A 22,478-nucleotide genomic window follows, 5' to 3' on the forward strand; every position below is an offset into this window, starting at 1 on the left:
TTACAGTAAGACAAGTACGCAAAAACAAATTGTTATGCAACATATAATCTTTATTATTTATCAGTTTAAAGTATATCATTCAAATTTCAAACAAAGCCTTTCAAATACAGAGTCAGAGTTAAAGGGTCATTATCACAGGTGAGTCTTTGAGTACATGTTTCTCATAGGGTTTGGTCAGAAACAGATGAGAGTGATTTGAGGACGTCAACTTCCAGTTCACATCTCTCACTTTTCCACTGGTAAAAGTGTTACTTCTCCTTTGTCTGAGCTCCCAACATAGGATTAAAGATGACAGACAGAGCACATTTCAACACATTTTCAGCTGAAGACCAACGCTGATGACTGTAGACAAAACATCTGAATAATAATTCATCAACTTTAGCCAGGCAGCTCTTTACCACTGTTGATTTTTTGATAATGTAACTACCACAAGTGTTGGTTAGAATCTTGTCATCTGTCCAGTCCACCTCCAAGGAAACTGCTACAGTCTAGAAAGAAGATAAATGTTTTGTTTTGTTTTTCAAATCCCCCACAAGATTACTTTTTTCCTGTTAGTTTGACAAGAGTATTGTCATGATCACAAGTTGTCATTACCCAGCAAACATTGGTCAGATGGTGAGGTGTTCCTGGCCAAAAGTGGTCCTGGTTGGACGGCAAAAAATGCAACATCCACATAGAAACATTAATGTGCATGTATTCGTGTCAGGTAACATCCCGGATGTCGGCACAACTTTCATTTTTGAACCATATGGGACGTCTTGAAGGGACGTTCTAATAACAGTCACTCAACATCTCAATGTTTGCTGGGTAGTGATTGATTGGCTTTCAAGTGTCAAGAAGCTGAGTCTTATTCAATATGAAGTAGAGAAGGATTTCTGAGACAACTTCACCCACCTTCAAGGTGCATGGAGAAGAAAAAAAAAAGTCTGAAGAGGTTAAAACTCCACCAATACGTTTAAAATTGTGTTCTTTATATTGCAAGTGTTGCTGGAGTCTTATCTGATATGTGCCTGTCAGAGGGCAGATGCAGATGTAGAGATAGGACTGCACAAGAATGGCGTGCTGCTGAGAGCAAGGAACCTTTTTTGTTGAGACTGATTTACACTGAATGAAGTTTTTTTTGGTTCAGTTTCTGTCTGCATCTATTTGTTAATCTAATTGAACTGAAACAAATACTGAGCTCAGTGCACAGTTGGTGACACAAAAGGACCGGAAAGCGAGTCAAGCTTTCTGGGGTTCAGGTTAGGCCTGGATCCTTTTCTTGTTAGCGGCAACCGAAAGGATTCTGTATATATTGTGACCTGTTAGTAGCCAGTACAGCCATAAGGCTCAGTAGTAATTAAATATCCTGACAAATCATTTTACCAGTGCTACCTGTGCCATGACCTCATCCTGGCTGTATTATTCAATATCTTACAGCTGTGTTATTAGAATTGAACATATCAGAATCTACAATTAATCTTTCAGCACTTGACAACTTCAGCTTTTCATTTATCTGACTATATTCTTATTTTGAGGGCTGAAATAAAAAACATGCACTTACAGTAATGTTCAAATCCTCCAATTAAGTAACTAAACAAAATGAGTGAAAACCAAAAACATATTTTAAGATTGTAAGTTGGAAAAACAGAAAAAAATAGCATTCACTGCTGCATATTGCGCTATTCATACATGCTTTGGTTGTTGTGTTTTGTTATTTTAATAAGTAGTGATTGTAACTTAGTTATTTGGTTGTGTTTTCTTTCAAAAACAATGTTTTCTGTTGTTAAAGGTCATCCTAAGTTTTACTAAAAAAAAAAAAAAAAGAACGAACAGAAAAACAGAGACTTACTGCGTACAAATCTGCGTTGGGAGTTGTCATAGTATGATAACGTCATCGTCATCAGAAATGTGCACCTGGCCAGCATCCCCGTGCCTGGTGAAATCCGGCAGCAGCCGAGGCAAAACAACATGACACACTCCGCTCACTGGGAAGCCGACCGGGCTGGACTGGGGAGGTGGAGGAGGAAAAGGAGGACTTTTGGTGTCCACACTGAAGCTCCACTGCTGAACTGAACGTTTGTATTTTGCAACCGCTGCTGCCAGGAGCTCCTGGGAGACTGAGAGAGGTTGCTCTCGAGCCAGTGCTTGATCAGCAAGGACATCCAGAAGTGAATGAACCGGAGCAGAAGAAGTGACATTGACCAGAGGTTTGTTTGTCTCCACCGGTGTAGAAGCACCAGCATCCAATACCACACCTCCTCCTGTTTTACTTTTCACGTTTTTCAAGGAAGCAATTTCCTTCTTCGCAGCACCAAGTGACTTTGAACTGGAGATGTTTGAGCCTTCGATAAAGACGTCGTCTGTTTCTTGGGGGAGTTCTCCTTTCAGTGGTGGAGTTCCCTGAAAAATGCTGCAGCTATCTGATGTGGTTGGAGCCCCAATGATAGATGACTGCTTCTTCTCAGTCCTGGCCTTCTTTACTCTGAACGCACATTAGACAAAGTTACAATGACAGTCACTGATAATCTGTCAAAACAACTGCGGGGTGAATTTGTATTTGGACATCTTCACAAAATTTGATCTCAACTCATGATGTACTCACGGTAATGCAGTGAAGAGGCTTAACATTTTCTTGCTTTCCCTCATCAGCACCCTGAAAAAAAACATATAGGGCATATGCACTCAGATGAAGTACTTTTAAAGAAGTATGAAATCAGGTTTTTGTGTTGCGCATACCTAGACTGCATCCACCCTTTTGGCCAAAGCGGTTTCACCTCATTGTCTAGTAGCATCTTCAGATACTCCTCCATCTCCTGGCTCCCTTTCCTTTCCCTTTTATATCTATCCATTTTTGCCCTTAACACTTGGCCCAAGCACTCCCTGCGTGACCAAAAAAAAACCAAAATTTACACAATGAAAGAATGAAAATTGGCTGATAAAGCAGCTTACTTAACTCCAAGTTCCACAAATGCTTTTTCTCAAAGATCAGTTAAGTATGAAACACCTTAATAATCTATAGATATTTTATATATCCGACCTGATCTCCTCGTTCCATTTGAACAACTTCTTAGGACCTCCTCTCTTTCCACCTTTCTCCTCCACGTTGTCCTCTGGGCCATCATTCACCTTCTGTGTGCCATATGTCCCCTCCTCTGTTTCCCTGACATGAAACACAAGTTAACAATGGAAAAGAGAAAAAGTGTTTCCAATCAGGCCAAATTTGTTCTGTTTATTTAATAACAGATGATCCACAAACATCTTCAGCTATTACCCATCCAAAAATCTTGGTGTGTTCAAGGCATATGAGTAATACTTTTAATAATATTGATTCCACGTACAGGTGCTGGTTGCACACAAAAAAAAAAAAAGCGAAATTCTCCATCCAGTGAATTCCTGAGATGCCAAAACAAATCTGAATGTATTGAGAACGAGAAGCGACCATATCCTAATCCTTAAGGTAGTTTTAAAAAGGTATCACTTTACCTTAAAATCTTTACCTAATTCTTTTTGCTCGAGTTTACGCCTGTCTGTGAAATGTGCTATATAAATAGGGTTGATTTGACTTCCATTACTACATCAACAGAGCTTCCTGTAATGTAGTTTTCATATAGTCACTGCCTTCATTGCACCAAGTTTCTTAGATCTCATTTTCAGTTGTTTCCAATCGCTTTATCATTATGTGTTTATCACTCAGTCAGTATAAAAATATACTTCCAACATTTAGAACCAAAAGCAAACTTACAGAAAACTGCAACAAAAACTTTTGACCAAAGAGGAAAAATATATTTTCTCTTACACACACACACAGTCGTGTTTCCATCACTTCAGAGGACATTACGCTGACTTAGATTAATTTCCTGGAGACCTATCCTAACCTTAACCACCACATGCCTAACCCTAAACCTTAACCTAACCTTAAAATAACCCTAAACTAACCTTTACTTTAATCCAAGTCCTCAGCCCAAAATTAATGATTAACGTTAAGGGGACTTGCTTTTTGTCCCCATAAGGGAGGAGAGTCCCCACAACGTGTGGAATACCTGGACCCCACACACACACACAAACTTACTTTGGAGTCTTGACTTGTTCATATGCTTTACAGTTTTCATAGAAACTCGTAATCTGCTCGGGCATAGCTCTGCCAATGGCCTCCTTAAGTTTCTGCATGGGATCCTCCACATTAGGGGGATCCTCCTGGTCAGTGTCAGTTAAAATAAAAAAAAATAAAAAATCACTTGTATGCAAATGCAATTGCACATTTCATTTTACTATAAAAATGTCCAACATCAACAAACCTCAAACAATTAAAATACTCACCGCGTGTGTGAGCAACAGTTTCTTTACACGTTTGAGGAGCGTCTCTCTGCTGCAGGGTAGGAAAGAAGACAGGTGTGTGTACACCTTGGAGCGCAACTGGCCACCCTGCTCCCGACACTGAAACTCAATTCTGAATCAAGACAAAGTCAATAAGCTGAATTATGCCCTAAAATTAATAAATGCACTTTCTTCCAGAGAGTCAGATAATAAGATCAATTCCACTCTCATGACTGTTTGGTAAATATGAAACTAGAACCAGGAGACGGTTAGCTTAGCTTAGCATAAAGACTGGAAACAGAGGGAAACTGCTAGCCTGGCTCTTATCCCTCTAGTTTCATACATACAAAAACTGAGGTGTAAAAACAACAACAACTTATGGTATTAAAAGCAGTTATGTGACTATTTCTCAGCCATGCACAGCACCACTCTTTTTTTATTATTATTTTTTAATACATGAAAAGTAAAAAGGCTTAGAGTGTGCTGCTGGCTTAGGACAATAGCTGCCAAACTAAAAGGTGTATTCGCTATGTCTGTGTTGTTGGATAACTCACTCTAGCAGGATTGAGTTGACTTCTGGGGTGAAGAACTTGAGTTTCGACTCTCCCTCAGAGGTTTTGGCAGCCTGAAAGTTAAACGTATGTCATCTGTGCATCCATCCTGCACTAGTCCATTTAATTCAAAATTGTCAACACATGCACATAGAGACATCTCCACTTCAGCAAATAACATAATTGACCTTACCAGCATGAGTTTTCTAATGCGGTCTTCCAGTTGTGGTTGAAGTCCCTCTGGCAGGGGGGCACACTGATGAGGCGAAGTAGAACTGGCTTCCGATACGAGCTGGATTTGTTCTGGAGGAGGTTTCAGCTGGGAATTAGTCTTTCTATATGGAGGCTGAGCATCAGAGGAAACACTGGAGTGAGTCTGATAATCAGTTTTGGGCTGGTGAAGCTGCGTCTCTGTGGTTGGAAACGATTTCAGCGACGAAGTCTCTTCAGTGACATCTAATAAAGAGTCCAAATCAATGTCGAAATCCACTGTGCTGGCTGCTTGGATGAGTGCGTGGTCATTGGTAGAGCCAATTAAACTCAGGAGAGGGTCGGTCAATCCTGAGCCCCCACCGCCGCCTGCATCTGCCGGAAAGAGAGGGATTTTGGGTGCACCCATGATTGTAGCCGCCTTCTGATTTGCTTTTTCCATCTTCTGTCGCTCCCGCTCCTTTTCTTTTTGAAACTTTTTCAGCATGCTGGTGACGCTCAATGTACCAACAGCCTTTTTCTTCTTTTTCTTCTTCTTATCACTCAGTACAATTTCAGATAAAGTGCTGCAAGATAAAAAAAAAAAAAGAAAAACATGTCACGAGAGAATTTTTTTTAGTCTGAAAATGTCACAAGAGATTCTAGCATCAGTGTCAAACTGGCTCTAAACAAGAGGTAAAACTCCAGTCAGTCTCACCTTGACTTAGCATCCATGTTGTTTTTCGTCTCTCCATCTTCTCTGCACGGTTTCTTCTTTTCTTTATCCTGTACTCCATTAAGTTTGCGTTTCTAAAAAAAAAAATTAAAAAAAATCAATGTTTAAGGTTGTTACATCTTATCAGTTATGGTCAAATCACACTACAAGTTTTTTTAGGGATAGGATACAAGGTGCATAAACAGTTTGGCCATTCAAATGTGCAAGTTTCAGTTATGAAACAGCAAGGAAAAATGTGTTACTAAACTAAGATCTCAACACACACATCTGAGAAAATATTTCGAGATGCTTCATATAATGTATAGCACTTACTTTTGAGGGCTGAAGTGTTTTCTCTTCTGTTGTGAAGTCCTCAGTCTCAGTGTCTGAAGCCTGGCGGAACTGCAGCACGCCCGAATTCACGTAGAATCCACCAAACTTGGTGGTGATGGAGGCCGGCACAAACTCGTCATACTACAGAGACCAGCCAGAGGTGGTAATAATTGTAATTTAATTCAAATAGATTTTATTAATTAGAGAAAGAAGATTAAAATAAAGCCACAGAACGGGTCTAGGCACATTCTAGCTCCAATTTGTGCCTCTCGTGTCTTAGCATTACATTACAGTCACACTGGTAACCATCTGTTTCTCAGAAAGATTTAAAAAACCAAAACAGTCATTTGAAGAGGACATTTCCAGGTCTACATTTTTATTCTGGGGCTCTACTGGAATATCGTTGCACTATTTAATCCTTCGTCCTTTATGCAGCCCCTTAGTTCAGCCTCTGTCTGAAACAGGCGTGTTAGCTCCTGCCTCTTTAAGGCCCCCCTCCCGAGGAGCCCACTGTAATCTGATCGGTTGCCTCCTGGAAGCTGCTTCTTGAATGACTTCCACTGGCTCCGGGGGCGACGTGGACAAACTATAGTAGTAGGATTTCACTTCTTTTTCTCACTCTTTACTTATAATATGAACTTCTAAAATACATCTGAACATGTTTGAGCCTGAATCTGATCCGAAATATGCGATTAGACAACTAGAACAACCCGTGGAACAACATTAGCAACAAAGACTACAGAACCAGCGGCTATTATTATTTGGGCATGTACGAACAATCTGATGTCAGTTTGATGGGGAAGTGGAGGGTAACTTTGCAAACGGAGCGTTCTTAGTGTTAAAGGAAAATGTGAATTCATAAAAGTTTGTCTTAAATATTGTACAAGGGAAATCAAAACATGTAACGTAACGCTGGACTCACAGCCTCAGAGTTGTCGATGAAAGAATCCTCATCATCATAACCATATCCGATATCGATCAAGTCCTGAATGCGGTCCTTCTTTTTCTTAGGTTTGTCACCCTGCAATGAGGATATAAACAATTTATTGTATTATGACATTGATTTGATGGAAGAAATAGTGTACAAGAACTAAAAATATAGTTAATTCAGGTTTGCAGAGAGCTACTTGCATATTTCTCCTCCAACTTCCTTGCCAGAGCAGCCATCTCTTCATTCTCTTGCTTTTCTTCCATTTCAAATCTGCTCAGTGGGACATCATCTTTTACCACGTGGCTGATCTACAAAGTCCAAAATCTCATATCGATTATACACAAAAATAACAGTTCTGTGTCCTATAATCACAAATTTATCTTGGTACTACTTTTTTTGAAAGATGCTTATGAATTTCATGGATCAGTTATCAAAGGACTGACAAAGACGACGAACTGTATACACCCATCAGTGATTCAGGATCCCACATCGTCCTGGTTCGCTTGTTTTTCAGAGGACACTGAAGCATTCGGAGGAAACGAACACTGAAACCTGACATCTTTAGTCTTGTTTGCATCACATCTTAATAAAATAATGGATGACACAGAGGGCTCTACTTAACCGCCCTGTTAACATTGAACTTTCTGATTGTACTTTTACTTCACATAAGGTCATTCTGGCCTCATGATATCTTCACTGTCAAATTCAATGTACTGTTACCATCAGGAAATTCCTTTCATCGCATCAGTGACGTGATATAGAAACCCTTCATGTATCAATTTGTAATATGTAGAATAACATTATTAATTGCAAAAAGATTTCCTGTTTTCTCATGCTTAAAAATTCTTCACGTCTTCCTTGAGGTCATGTGGGGGGGTACTTTTACTCCCTTTTTCTACTCACGTTTACTCCCATAAAAATTGCTTAAGATAAATAAAGATAAATAAAAAGGTGAACATACCCAAACAGCAACATTACAGGGACGTGAACAAACTAGTAAACAACAGGGTTGCAACTGCATTAGGGGAAGATACGGACATTTTTTTATTTATTTTAATCAGTAAGCTGATTGATAAACTCAAATACTGTAATGACAAATGACTTTTAACGCTTGTGCCTTAAAACATTGCTAATTTAATGTTACATATGTTGAAAAAAGGAGAAAAGTTCATCTTAAATAATATTTTAATGGTTTGGGAAGCTGTTTGATTTTTTAAAATGATTAAAGTTCCGCCATGAGCCCTTTAAACACATTTATACTACGAAGTTACAAGTAAAAACGTGGATATTTGTTTGTTTTTAAGCTCTCTGGCTGCAGGAGTATAATTTCAAACTTGAGACCATCTTTGAGCATCAGAGAAAACCTGTTTTCCCCACCTTGTTGTCAACGAGTTGACTGTAGCTGAACTCTGGAAAGTCCCGATCGTCAGGCTCAAATAACTTGAGGACGAGCCGGACTGTGTCGGTGTCAACTGGTCCGTCTGAACCGTTTTCTTTTCCCTGCATGACGTATGATGGAGACTTTTGGGCCGAACCTGGTTTGTCAGAGGATGAAGGTACATCACAGGTCAAAGTGGTGAACTGAACTCTGCGAGATTCAGCCATTACAACCGATAAAACGAGACGACTCCGCGGTTTGGTTTGGACAAGACATGAAGGGTTTAATTAAGTGGAAATAAGTGCAGGTGTGCGCGCGTCCTGTTGCACGTGCTCAGCTGCATCAGCCAATCCCCTTCTTTTACATTGTTGAAGACTTGTTGAACTATACTTTTTAAAAGCTGTGTTTTTCCTACATCTGTATTGTTCTTTTTCATATCAACAAGACGTATTTAAATAAGTTTCAGGCTATTTGAGGTCTGTACTTGCTTACCTGCCTCCCACTTAATGATTCATGACCAAAAACCTTAAAGACAAAAATGTTCGTAGCTTAAACATCTATCCTGCAGTGTTATTTTTATTTAATTTGTAGATAAAACATTAAATGTTAGATTCACTCTTTGCTGTTGTTTCTCTAAATCCAAAACGGTATGTGGCATTCATGTGCTGTCGGATTAATCGGAAAAATGAGTTCCTGACTGGGAAAATTCACGTGAGCGCCCCCTCAAGACGGAACAACAACTCGGAAAGTCGGCGAAAATTTTGGTACACGACTTGCGGAGCAGAAAAATAACAGAAACGTCATATAAGCAGAAAAATGGCGGACAAAAGTAAATGTTTTGTTCATGGCAAGAAACGTTTAAGTAATTTACTTACTGTATATCAGTTTTTTGCTCACATGTAATTTGTAGGTTGTAACTGTTGTTGCTGTCTCCATAGAGTGACCTAGATTAGTTCTTGCCCTGATAACAAGTCAAAAGCAATATTTTAGTGGTTTTAGGGAATGTGTTGGCTGCAGCAACAAGTCTGGCACAAAACACAACTTCTCTGTAGCGCCCATGTTGTTTCCACATTAAAACTTAAAAGCTCATGAACACATTGAAGTCAGAGGAACAACTTAAATTTTGTTATTTGTCAGAAACCCAAAATTGATTACTGTGACCCCAAAGTTTGGAAATCATTGTGATGGACTGGGAGGATTTTGGCACACTAACAAAATGTTTAAAAATGTAAATTATGCAAAAGAAAAATCAGCAGAGGAACTCAAACAATGTTCATAATTTAACTTTGTTCAGGGCCCCATGGTGCCTGCGGGGCCCCAAGCAAACACTTCACTTAAAATACGCCCCATTTTAGCAAATTCAGTCATTTAAATCCTTGTACAAACCTTTATAACATGTATGCACTTTTCTCTGGCCTACGACAGCAACAAAAGGTCTCCATTTGGTCCAAAACACAGCTGCCAGAGTCCTCATAAGATCCAAGAAGTTGGATCACATGAGACCTGTCTTGATGTCTTTGCATTGGCTGCCAATTCAAGCAAGATCTGATTTCAAAACCTCCGTCTTATTATGACTTTTGACCACTGCACTGTTGTTTGTGGTGATGTGAGGTATCACAACTGGTGAAACTGACATCGACAGTTGATTCTTGACCTTCAAGTGAGTGGACCTTGAGTTGGCGTTGTTTTTCTGTGCGCTGCTGTACCAAGATCAAGAATGAACTGTCATGAATTGGTGCACAGAATTAATAGATTATTTCTACATTTCCATGGCAACTGAGCAAACTCAATCTGCTCATGAGGCCCATGTGATGTGGTCAAAAGCTTCATCAGAACTGAATGAATGGACCTTTAGTTGAGATTGTTCAGACAAAAACCAAACGTTTCAGTTTATTTCTATACATTTTCTACACATCAGTCGATAAAGATCCATGAATGCGTATTTTGCACATAAATATAATTGAGAATAATATCAAAACAACCATATTTTGTCATTTTATTTACAAATTAACTAATTTTATTCATTTTTAATCTATTTTTGATTTGTCTCTTTTTAAATAAATGTTCATGTTTTTAATATTCCTGTTTCATGCATCTGTCTTATGTTTTTTTCATGTTTTGTGAAACACATTATATCGCATCTTTTGTATGAAATTTGCTATTTAAATAAAGTTTTATTATTATTGTTATTATGATTCTCATTCCACTGAGGTTTAACACCAGCTAGTGTCACTGATCTATCACCTCTCCAGTTGAAGCTCAGTGAAATGCAGCAGCCTGACTGTGTCTCTCTACATTAACCTGCACTGTGTCCTGCTCACCACAGGGGGGCGCTGGAGACCCATGACATGAGTATGGGAACTTTCCAGCAGATGAATGAGAGGGCTGAGATGTTTTATGGGGGCTTTAACTCACAATCAGCAGTTCTTCAAGTCCTCCTCCATTCAAAAATGCATTTTTCTTCTTGTTCCTCCAGTTGGATGTTTGAACTTCACCGAGCAGAATGATATATGTGCAGAGTTTGTTTTTCACATTCATCTCTGTGCTGACCTTAAATCTGAGTTTAACATGTGTTAACACTGTACCTACCAGCAGGATTTGTGACATCACAACTGGTTTGGAGCCAATCCTGGTCCAGTAGGCATCTGACACAAGTGTGATGTGGAAACCTGAAGCCAACAGTGCACAAACACTGAGAATGGACTTAACAGTGAAGGAGGAGACATCTTGTATCTAACTGTTTAATTTGCAATGAAATGCATCTGTATATTCATAGATTCTGAATTTTTAATGAGGTGGAGGGAGTAGATATCATTTTAAGAATTTTTAACAAGGTAATTGAACTTTTCTTTTGTGGGAAAACCCAAATTATTATTCCAAGCAGAGGATTTTTGTATGTTCATGTCTGGAGGGGGTCTTTAAGAAATCACTGCAGGCCTTTTTAGTAGCTGATTGTTTTGGAATTGCAAAAATATTGGAATGAAATCATATTTACCTGCTTTCACCGGGTGCTACAGGCCTAATTGGTCAACATGTGTTCAGTTAAGATAAGATTTCAACTTAATATATAACTGATAAATAAATAATGTAGAATAAAGTCAAGACCAATCTTCAATTCCAGCCATAATTTAGAAGCAACTGGCTGAGTATCATCATGATATCTGAGGGAAGTTTTTTTTATTTATTTTTTTTAGGGTCAAAAGACAAATCTAGAAAGTCATGTATATATATATGTAAAAAGCTGGTCTCCTCCGTGCAGCCTGCTGCACTCAGCCTGCAGTGAATTGACTTTGACAATTACAATAACGGGATAATTGCAATCTGTCACCATACATTCCGTGTTAGCATATCACAAAATAACCAATTCACTCCACACATGTCCCTGATCTGCATAACACACACAGCACCCCGCTTTGTAATTATAAATGAATTTCACGGTGCGAGGCTTTTAATGCAAATAATATGGATCTTTTTTTTTTCTTTCTTTCTTTTTCTCCCCTCTGACCAACAGGAGTGTGTGTATATGTGTGTGAGAGAGAGAGAGAGAGAAAGAGAGAAAGAGAGAGAGAGAGTGAGGGAGAGAGTGAGAGAGAGAGGATCAGATTGCGTTTTGTTTGACTAGCCTCCCTTCTCAAGCGAGTTAATGGGATGGAAATTATTTGCCACCCTGAGCTGACGATGCGAGGTTGAACAGCGTTGGATTTTTTTTTTTTTTTTTAAAGGCGACGATAAATGTGCAGGAGACAATGAACTAAAATACACCCGAGCAGGACAAAGACAGACAGATGGAGACGGCAGGGGTAGCCTCGGTCCTCGTGTGTGTGTGTGTGTGTGTGTGTGTGTGTGTGTGTGTGTGTGTGTGTGCGTGTGTTGTGGTTTGGCTGGTGACAGGGACCCCATCGGTGCAGGATCAGATTGGGGAAATTGGAGGACAATGTTGGACGGGAGTTGTAAAGGAAGGGAGGGGGGTAATTTAAACCGATTGGGGAGGCGGTGTCCCAGAGGTGCATAATTCACTCATTCATTAACTAGACCAAACAAGAGCCAATATTAATTAACTCGCTCCTCGTGCCGAGGCCCCCCACCCCACCCCCCGAGAAGCGCGCGCTTTGTTGTCAATTGGCCACAACAGCTCTCGGAAGTGAAGGAGTTAAAATCAGAGCTGTCAGGCCAGAGGGTGAAGGAGTGTGTTCAACCCGGAGTCATTGTGTGCATGAGTGTAGGTTTTATGGTTGCTTTTATAAAACAATAATAAAAAAAACAGAACAATCTTCATCATCACCAGCATCATCATCATCATCATCGGTGAAAGTAAATTTACCAGTTAAGTACAATTTTGAGGTTCTTGACTTCAGTAGGCTAATCCCATTTTCTGATACCTTCTACTTCACTATATCTCAGAGGGAAATATTGTTCTTTCTATGTCCACACATTCATCTGACAGCTTTAGTCACTTTGGAAATAAATAAAGATTTTACATTCAAAACATAAGATATGATGATTTACATCAAACTGCCCAACAAATATAAATTAGCAAAAGTATATTTTAAATAGTTCCACCTTGCTGCTCACACATGAATGCATCTGCATTTAATATAACATAACATAACATAACATAACATATGTAATAATATAATACTCAGAAGGAGGCCAATCTGCATGATGAGAAGTTCGGATACATTAAGTATATTTTGCTTTAAGTACAATTTTTTTTTTTACATTGGAGGATTACTTTAGTAAAATATCTCAGTATTTCTTTAACCACTTCTTCTTCTACTACTAAAACTACTAATAATAATCATGGCCATCATCATCATTATCATTTGTGGAAAGTAAGTACATTTACTCAGGGACAATTTGAAGTACTTGTAGTCATGGACGGATTAGCAACCGGTAACTGACCTCTAGGGGCCCCTAAAACAACCAGGTTCACTCTGTGGCAACTATTTTTTTTGGTAATTTTCTGAATTGTAACTTTTTTGGGATGCATGGGTTCACATAACTACAAAATCAAAATATCAGCTGATATGATAAAGGCCTTCACATCAGTCCTGCTTTATCACCCGACCCCGAGGGTGTCTGCGAGAGGGGCTCCATATCAACAACAAAACCTCAGTATTTCAGCTGATATTGTGCTTACATGCTGCATAATTCTATATGACTTTATATTTAGTCAAATTACCAAACAACAAACCTGGGGCCACATAATATTTCATGATAGAAATACTGTACACATTGACCAGAGTGGGAAACAGCAACTCTTTAGTGTTTTTTGCCCCCGGAGCCTCCAAGCAGGTTAAATCCGGCCATGTTTGTGCTTTACGTCAATGTTTCCATTTTATACTACGGAATACTTTTACTCCACTATATTTCAGAGGTAAGTACTTACTACTGATGTTTTTTTGTAGATTCATATTTTTACATACAAAATATATGATTGTCTTATAGGATTTTATGCATTTGTATATATTAAACTTCCCAACAACATACACAGTAGTTTTAAAGTACGTCCACCTCAACCAGCATTAAAATGCACATGAATGCATTCAGAGTAGTGACTTGGATGGAGGCCAGCCTTCATAAGTAGTACTTTTACTTTTGATACTTTAAGAATATTAACAATACTAACGGGATATTTACTTGTAACAGTGTTTTTACTTTGCAGTATTACTCCAGCAAAGGATCTGAGTACTTCTTTTACCACTGATCATAATAATGATCAAAATCAAAATTTTATACAAGTCAAAAGGATTGTAACCTGTTCTTAGAGTGATTCAAAATACAAACAACAACACAAATACAAACAATTAGTAAACTGATTCATTAATAAATGTCTGGCAATGGGGAAAAAAAATGTCTTTTGGGAAAACAGACAATGTTTTGAACATATGAAGCCAGTTTTTTTCATTTTTTTGGAAAGAAGTTATCTACTTGTTTATAGTAAAACAGAGCTGATATCAATGGAAAACAACTCCTGGACACATTTCTGATATTATGTTCCCTCAGTGACAATATGAGACCCAGGGAACCACAGCTCTGTTTTTGTTAGTTTGTGCTTTTTTTCCAGCTGGAGGTTTATGAACAGATGAAGTCTGTGTTATGTGTTTATTGTATTTGTGTGTATTTTCTTTCTGTATGTTGAAAACTTAAAAACAAAAATTCTCTCTCTGTCTCTCTCTCTCACACATATACACAAACACACACACACAGACATCCTCCTGAGGGACTCCTTCCAGTCTCGTCCACTGGGGGGCGCCCCTCCACTGAGCCTGGCTCTGCTTTCAGGCCCTGCTAACTTTGATTAAGGTTTAAATTGGCTGAATTTAATGAACGTTGCCTAATTAGGCAGGATAACAGCTTTAATTGATAAGTAATTATCTGCCACAAATTGTTATTAATTCTCCAGCTCTGTCTTATAGTGTACTGCCTCTAAACCCTCCCTCACCCCCCCTCTTCGCCCCCCCCCCTGCAGCATTTTGTATTTATGTAAACAAGCAGCAGTAAACAATTAGGCATATGTTAGGATGGGATATTCCAGAGGGTGTCATCAGGCTGTGCTTGGTGGACTGGCAGTTTATGTGATATTATTTGCTCTCGTTGAGTGATATCTTTGAGCATTAATTGCTTAAACTAATCCGTCATTTTGGATTTGTGCCATCTACTGCATACTGTCATGACCAGTAGGAAAAAAAAGCTGCAAAAAAATGTCACTAAAAGTGGATTTTTGAGTGATAGAGACAGCTGAACTACTTTAATTTTAGAGTGAAGGAAAAGTGCTTTTATGCCATGATCATTTGTTAATCTTTCCCCCAATATTCTTGTATGTACAATACTGACGGGGGAAGTTACAGCTGCCCTAATTATCCACAGTTACTGTATGTGTTTCAATTTGATTATGTAATTTTAGTCTGTGTAAATGTTGATGATATAACTAACTGCGCGGCTGCTTGTGTGCGATCTGTCAAGCATTTATCACCAGTAGTTAATCATGATGTAGAGGAAAATGTAAAGCGCTAACGACATTTGTAAGAATATCAACTAATTCCTGAAGGAAAATGTATAAATACTGCATTGATCAGGTTCCATCTTAGATGAGAAATCCATAAATATCCCAGGCTCTTGCAGCATCATAGTTCCTCAAAGGGAGGCTTTAAGAGTACCCTTCTCATTTTTGAGTCACCTGAGCATCTGATACCTACAGTGTCGAGAGTCGTAGAAGTCATGGGTTCACTTTGTGTAGTCACATGTTGGTTGTGCACATAGACAATAAAGTTAAAGAGAAAAAAAATCCACAGTTGAGAAATAAAAACACTTTGCAATTCTGTGGAGGGTCTTTTAGGAGTGCATTATGGAGATCCAAGAGCATTAAAAACACATAAGACATGTTTACTTGACCAGATTTTGTGCAAAAACACACAACAAAATGCATGCATGATGCTAACTTACAGTCAGACTGAGCCCAAAGATCACAACATTGGCAAAAAGCAGAAAAAAATTGTGTCAATTTTGCTCATAATTATTCAATGTATCAAAGTTCTGTTTCTATAAAATCCCATTCAACTTTTAAGACAGTACAAGACCTTCTAAAATCCACTAAAACCTTCCAACGACACAAATGTACGCACTGAAAACACTCCATGGACGTGGTGTTGTTGGTGTTTGATGGAATTTATACCACTGTTCCTATGAAGTATTTGATTATAGGATTAACAACTGCTAATTGTTACAGATTTGACTTTTTGGCACAGATCAACTCAGTAAATATTAGACAAACTGTGATGACACTGCAGTCAGTGGTGGTAAGACTTACTAGCTTGTGTTAAAAGCTTTATAACAAATGTGATACATCTTTGTCTTATTCAGTACGTATTACCCAATGTCCTCTCTCTAATCAGGATAAATCACAAATACAGTAATCAACAGATGAGCTCTAATATACTAGGAAACAACAATAAATGGGATAAACTGCATATACTGTACCTGGATTTCCTACTATTGTTTTCTGATGATCCTTAATACTGTATTGGATACTTGCTCCTAATATTCAGGAGTAATCCAAATATTATTATATATAATGGAACAACAGTATTATATTTGTATTTTTGCAGACTTTTGTGGTTTCCTCAGGGTGAGCAGGAGCATCTATTTAAATCCATTAAAGTCCCTCTCCACTCAAAAATGTGTTTTTCATCTTGTTCTGACAGTTGGATGTTTGAGCTTCACGGTGCAGAATGATGTATGTGCAGAGTTTGACGCTAGAAAAACTGTTTTCACAATCATCTGCCGAAGATGGAAAGTCTCTCCGTGTTCAACTTAAATCTGAGTTTAAGTCGTGTATCCAAGGTGATGATTTGTGGCACAATCGGTGCCAATCGAGGTCCGGTCTGCAACTTCCATAAATGTGATGTAGAAACTTGAAACCTCCAGTGTTCATACACTGAGAATAGACTTATCAGTGAAGAAGGAGACATCTTCTGTCCAGCAGTTAAGCTGTTGAAATTAAAAATATTAGCATATTCATAGATTCTGGATTTTTTCAATGATGGAGAAGGAGGAGATCATTTTAAGGATTTTAATGAGGTTATTTAACTTTTTTTTTTTTTTTTTGCAGGGAAAAAGAAACATATGAGACATTATTATTCCAAGGAGAGTATCTTTATGTCTTGAAACATGTCTAGAGGGCATCTTTAACTAAGCTGAAATGGTACTTATACTATAAATTGAATATCTAAAGGTTAGGAGACACGAGGACCCGGATGAGAAAACAAAACATGAACCAAAAGCAGTGAAGAAAACATGTTTGTCTCCGACAGCATCAGTCCTTTCATTTCAGCGCGCACAGGCCACTCTGACTGATCTGTTCATTAAAGTGATTTAAATGAGATGCGCGTGAACTTGGTTGCTAATTAAAACATCTTTTCTCGTTTACAGAGCTGGTTTAAGCTTTGGGGAGGAGGGAGGAGGGGGAGGAGGACTTTCTCCTCCTTCCCTCCTTCCCTCCCACCACCACCACCACCGCCTCACTCCCGGCAGATGGTTTTGTTGGGCTCCAGTAGCCAGCCATTGGCCGAATAGGCTGATCCATTTTCCTGTGTGCCCATCAGATCTGAGCATTTGTTTTAACACCCCCTACTTACACACACACGCACACACACGCGCACGCACACACTCCAGATGATCAAGAGATGAGGTGAACGGTATTGATTGGGCCACTAAAATGTATATGCAAATAATTCCGACTACTGCATGAAAATTGGCGTTACCATTACTCAAATGATATCATTACTATATTTTGAAAATGTGTAATTTGCATAGCGGATTTCCCTGCGGGGTAGGGGGGTTAATTAGGTCTATTTCCGTGCGGCTTGTGCCAAGACAGCCAAGAAAAAAGGAGGGGTGTGCAGAAGAAAGAGAGAACGGAGGAGGGAGAGGGGAGAGGGGAGAGGGGAGGGAGATCCGACTCGCTGATAACAATTAAAATGGCATTTTGGACTCTTTCATGCATTGAACATTTTTGGCATATTAGGCACGTTTTAGGAAAAGGTGATAAGTCACTTTTAATTGAAATTATTGCTCCGGTGGAAGTTTGTCTTTACTCACTTTAAATGCACATGGAGACTTTGGCGGAGCATTATTAGACTGTCTGGACTCGGAACAGAAGCTAAACTGCATCCTGTGGAATCTATAAAACAAGAGGTGAATTAAAGAAAATAACTTTAAATCAATCACTATTTGCATATCCTCGCAATATTCTGTCACAGGGGCAATTACGCTCATAATTAGATGGAGGCAAAGTTTCTAATTGCGTGGAGAGAAGGAGCTACAACGCACTCGCCTGGAAATGGGTTCTTTCCTTCTCTAAATTATCAAAGCTTCCATTATGTGTCAGTAAAAAAAAAAAGATTTGTGGAGAAAAAACAAAACATCAATACATTAAATCCCCTTCACTTTTAATTGGAATCACATCTAGTTTCCTGGTTTTAAGGCTGCACAAAGCGCACAGGATCAAAAACCGCCTCCCAACAATTAATTTAGATTAGACTCTTAATTATCAACCAATCGACTAAATAATGAGTGACTTCATTTCAGATAGTTAAAAATTAACTTGCACGCGGTAATTGAGTAATTAACTCTCCACTGCTTCACCTTAGTTTGCTAATTAAAAAATAAATATGACTTGATTCCACCTCTCAAGAGGCATATGGAGGGCTTTGTGACTCAAAGGAGATTCTGATTCTGTGCAGTAACCTACATGCTATGAGTTTTATTTGTTCTCTATGAGCTCTTTTTATTTAAAAACAAAACAACACACAGTTCTGTAAGGTTTCCTGGACTCTAGTGGAAATTTTTGAAATGTTCAGGCATGGTGTCTCCAAGTCCAAAGGTCTACATTTAATTGTTTAAGTATGTTAACTTTTAACCTTGTTTCTGTCCAGGCTGAACTTTTCCTGGTCAGACACAGACAGAAAAATAACACCTGGAATGAGCTTTTTAAAAATAGAATGCATTAATCAAATAATTAAAATGATTGACCTTAAATAACATTCAATCAAGTCTTATCTTTAATGCTTTTTTCCCCCCCTAAACCTTGGTCAGAAATGGGCTGAATAGCAACAGTCTATACTGGATTCACTGTGGGAACTTCAGAATAAGGTGCTGCAGTTGTGTGGTGATAATCAGAAGGGTGTTGGCTCTTACAGAAAGTGAAAGAAATTTGAGTGCGAGGCTCAGTATCGTGTTATGACAAACTAACTTAGGGGACGAACTGGAAGTTTCGATGGCCTCTCTGGATGGTAAATGATTGCTGACTGGCACAAAAGATAATCTGAAGATCCTACACAGAAAAGATTTGATCATCTCTCTGAGACAGCCTCCCTTCACAAGACGGTGACCTCTAGTGGTCCAGTTGAAGTCTAAACATCTATGAAAATTCAGACTGTGCCTCTACCCCAAAGTCATTGTGGTGACTATATGATTCAAGAGGTTCCCAGTCTCAGCGCTGTATGGTTAATTATCAATTGGGCAGAATGAAAGATCCAGTTTATACAGCAGCTGTTTGCTGATGCGAGACAGTTTGTTGATTAGCATACTTAAACATCCCCTCCAGACATGTTTTAAGACATGTATAAATACTCTTCCTGGAACAATCATTTGTGTCTAATATGGTTTTCCCACAAACAAAAAAAACAGTTAATGAGTTAAAAATCCTTAAAATGACATCTATCCCTTCCTCCCTCATTGAAACATCCAGAATCTATGAACATGCAAATATTTTTAGTTTCAAAAGTTTAACTGCTGGATGGAAGATGTTTCCTACTTCACTGAAAAGTAACTTCTTAGTGTATGTGTACCGGGGTTTTAATTTCCCACATCACACTTGCAGGTAGCATACAGGACTATGATTGGTTTTCTAAACTAGTCACAAATCCTGCTTGTAGCCTCCCAACCTCAGATTTTAAGGCGAGCTCAGAGAAACTTTCCACTTTCAGTAGATGTGAATGTGAAAACTAACCACAATCCCACATCATTAAGTCTGTGTCCTGCAATGAAACACGCCCAGTACAGATGTTTGAATGTCTTTAGTACTGACTGACCAACCAGTGAAGTTGATGGTTGAAGCTAAAATGTTGTTTTTCACTAAAGCAACTCTTCAGGACTTCGTATTGTATATTTTGTCCCATATAGGAGAAACCTGGATGTACAGGTAGAGAGATTTGTTTGATTACTCTCTCCTAAGTATTGTGAAAAAAACTCAGAAGAAGACACTGCAGACAATATAAACATATTAGGTTTTCATGGTCTTAAGTTGATGTATGCAGGTCTCTGTGCATGTGGCAGCATTTGATTTATTATAGATATCTTATGCAATAAGACAGAAATAGACTATTTGAGGGATTGTGAAGAGGTGTCAGCTGGATGTTGCATGTTATAGTATTTAGTGCAGTTGCATCTTATAGTGGGTTTAGTTATAGTGTACCCAGAAAATACTTCAGACATCAGCTCAGAGAAGTGGCATGTTTTTTTTTTATTTAGAGTTTATGATATTTCGCCCCAAATTAGAAATCATTTTTAATTGTTTTTATTCAAGATATGGCTACAAGTCTTAGATGACAGCAGCTTAGAAGCAGTCACATCAGTGGAAACCAATGTTTTGTTTTGTGTCTTTTTTTTCCCCCTTAAGGGTGGGTTTAGCTGTGGTGCCTGCACAGATATAGAGGAGAGAGGGGAGGAGGGCTGGAGGCTAGGCAAGCCGAACCCTGGCCTGTATGTGAGTCGCCCATCTTATTATCAAGTTAATTAAAGCTAGCATCTGACAATGTCACTCGTGCCCTGCAAAAAAGGAGGAGGAAGGAAGAAAAGCGAATTTAAATGCTGCGGTCTCTTAGGACCTCATGTCAAGGGCTGCTTTTCATCGAGCGCTGCATGTGTTTGGCTCGCACAGCCACTGGGAAAGTGAAGGGAGGAGGGGGGACTTTTTTTTTTTAAAAAAAAAAGGAAAAAAAAAAAAGCTTTTATAAGAAAATGACAAGAAGGATTTTGATGTTCAAAAATGGCAGCAGGAAAATAAATACACATCAGAAAGAGCAGCAAAGAAGTAAAAAGGAAATAGAGAGCGCGAAAGAGAGAGATGACATCAAAAGCACCTCTCAAGCCGTTCAAAGTTGCACTAAGATTGGGGGGAAAAGGGGGTTTTTATAAAAGCCCGACGACCACGCAACATTAAAGAGTCCATTTAAAAACTAGACATTGAAATGCAGAAAGCCTGCTCGTGTGTGGACTCGGGGTCAAGTAACGGAGGGATTATATGGTTCTTCATAATAATATTAATTAAACAATTTACATGCTAATAAGGTAACAATTATCGGAGCTTCTGGTGAAAGATTCAGGTTATTACAACACGCCAATCCCAGGGCTACGGGTCACAGGCAGAACAGCAGAGAGAAATCTCAACTCAAATTAACATTCTGTCAGCTCCAGAAATTGGATAAATAAAGTCGAATTAATTCACAGTAATGGAAGAGGGAGGGGGAGGCACTTATTCAACCAGCTCTGATTACCATTCAGTATTCACCAGCACGCGGGTGGCTTTCTGTCAAGAAATTTAACACAAAATGAAGCAGTCACTGCCTCGGGCAAGATTTGGCCCCTGCGACACCGTTTACAATTTATATGTATAATCTTTCTCTCTCTCTCTCTCTCTCTCTCTCCCCCACTCTCTCCCTCCCTCGCTTCCCCAAAGATGTCCACCTGGACACCCGGTTGCTTCTGGCCTGTGCCATGATTGTAAATTTCAAAAACCTTTCATTTTCCAATGCAAACTGCAATTCGAGCACCGTTTCCCCTGCATTAGACGAGACCCTTAACTCAACAGGATTGAAATTTTAATTGCAGTCACCTTCTCTCTCTCTCTCTCTCTCTCTCTCTCTATCTCTCTTTTTTTTTGCCAGACAGACATCACATATTGCTAAAAAATCTTCTACATATTCTACATATTCTATTTAGTTTTATCTAAAATGGCTGTTTGTCACTGTCCTCCATTGTTTTCATCCAGAAACCCGAATGTTTTAAACTGCTTTTCTGAAACCAATCAAATTTCACTTTGTCATTTTATGGCTTTCTAACACACACAAAAAAAAAAATTATTGGATTTTTCGGTCACTACCCCTTTAATTAACAGATGCATTGCTACAAATGACACATTTATTTGTTTTTCTACAACTGTGCACACCCAGCAGCATTTTTGTTAACATGAGCTCTCACTCTAATTTGAAGAGGAGCAGCAATTTGTGTTTCTTTCCTGAATGTCTCAAGTATGTCTAAGTATGTAAAGAAAATGATTACCACAGTCGCTACAAAGACCCCATAGAATAAATCAGCTGACTTTAGTATCTTTGGGTTTTTCCCATCCTGAGGGCCTATAGTTCCCTTGCTTATTACCACACTTCATCACTTTCTTATCCATATACTTTAACCCAACACCCCAAATTATTCAAGGCTTCTTTAAGGGTTCTTAATTTTAGTCCTGTTTGCTTTTGGGTGTGATTTTTTTGCCCTCTCTCAGAGATTAAGAGGAACACGTTGTCT

General features: G+C 38.7%; 1 protein-coding gene across 2 annotated transcripts; it reads right to left on the reverse strand.

The window, feature by feature from the left end:
- Window positions 1-29: 29 nt before the first annotated feature.
- On the reverse strand, window positions 30-8,686 carry LOC121886478 (ubinuclein-1-like). 2 transcript variants are annotated; one of them, XR_006092752.1, is made up of 15 exons: window positions 8,393-8,686; window positions 7,216-7,323; window positions 7,007-7,105; window positions 6,085-6,225; window positions 5,755-5,846; window positions 5,041-5,623; window positions 4,851-4,921; window positions 4,300-4,429; window positions 4,052-4,176; window positions 3,020-3,142; window positions 2,719-2,862; window positions 2,585-2,635; window positions 1,832-2,464; window positions 428-488; window positions 30-263 (listed from the first exon to the last, which is right to left on the reverse strand). XR_006092752.1 is itself a non-coding variant. In XM_042396481.1 (14 exons), the coding sequence occupies exons 1-13, from the start codon at window positions 8,618-8,620 to the stop codon at window positions 1,858-1,860; spliced, it is 2,502 nt and encodes an 833-aa protein (XP_042252415.1). In that variant the 5' UTR covers window positions 8,621-8,686; the 3' UTR covers window positions 30-488; window positions 1,832-1,857. The 2 variants fall into 2 exon arrangements, 1 of the variants encoding a protein (XP_042252415.1); XM_042396481.1 differs by having other exon boundaries at window positions 30-488.
- Between the last annotated feature and the right edge of the window lie 13,792 nt (window positions 8,687-22,478).

The sequence above is a fragment of the Thunnus maccoyii genome, chromosome 2, assembly GCF_910596095.1.
Source record: "Thunnus maccoyii chromosome 2, fThuMac1.1, whole genome shotgun sequence".
NCBI classification, from domain to species: Eukaryota; Metazoa; Chordata; class Actinopteri; order Scombriformes; family Scombridae; genus Thunnus; species Thunnus maccoyii.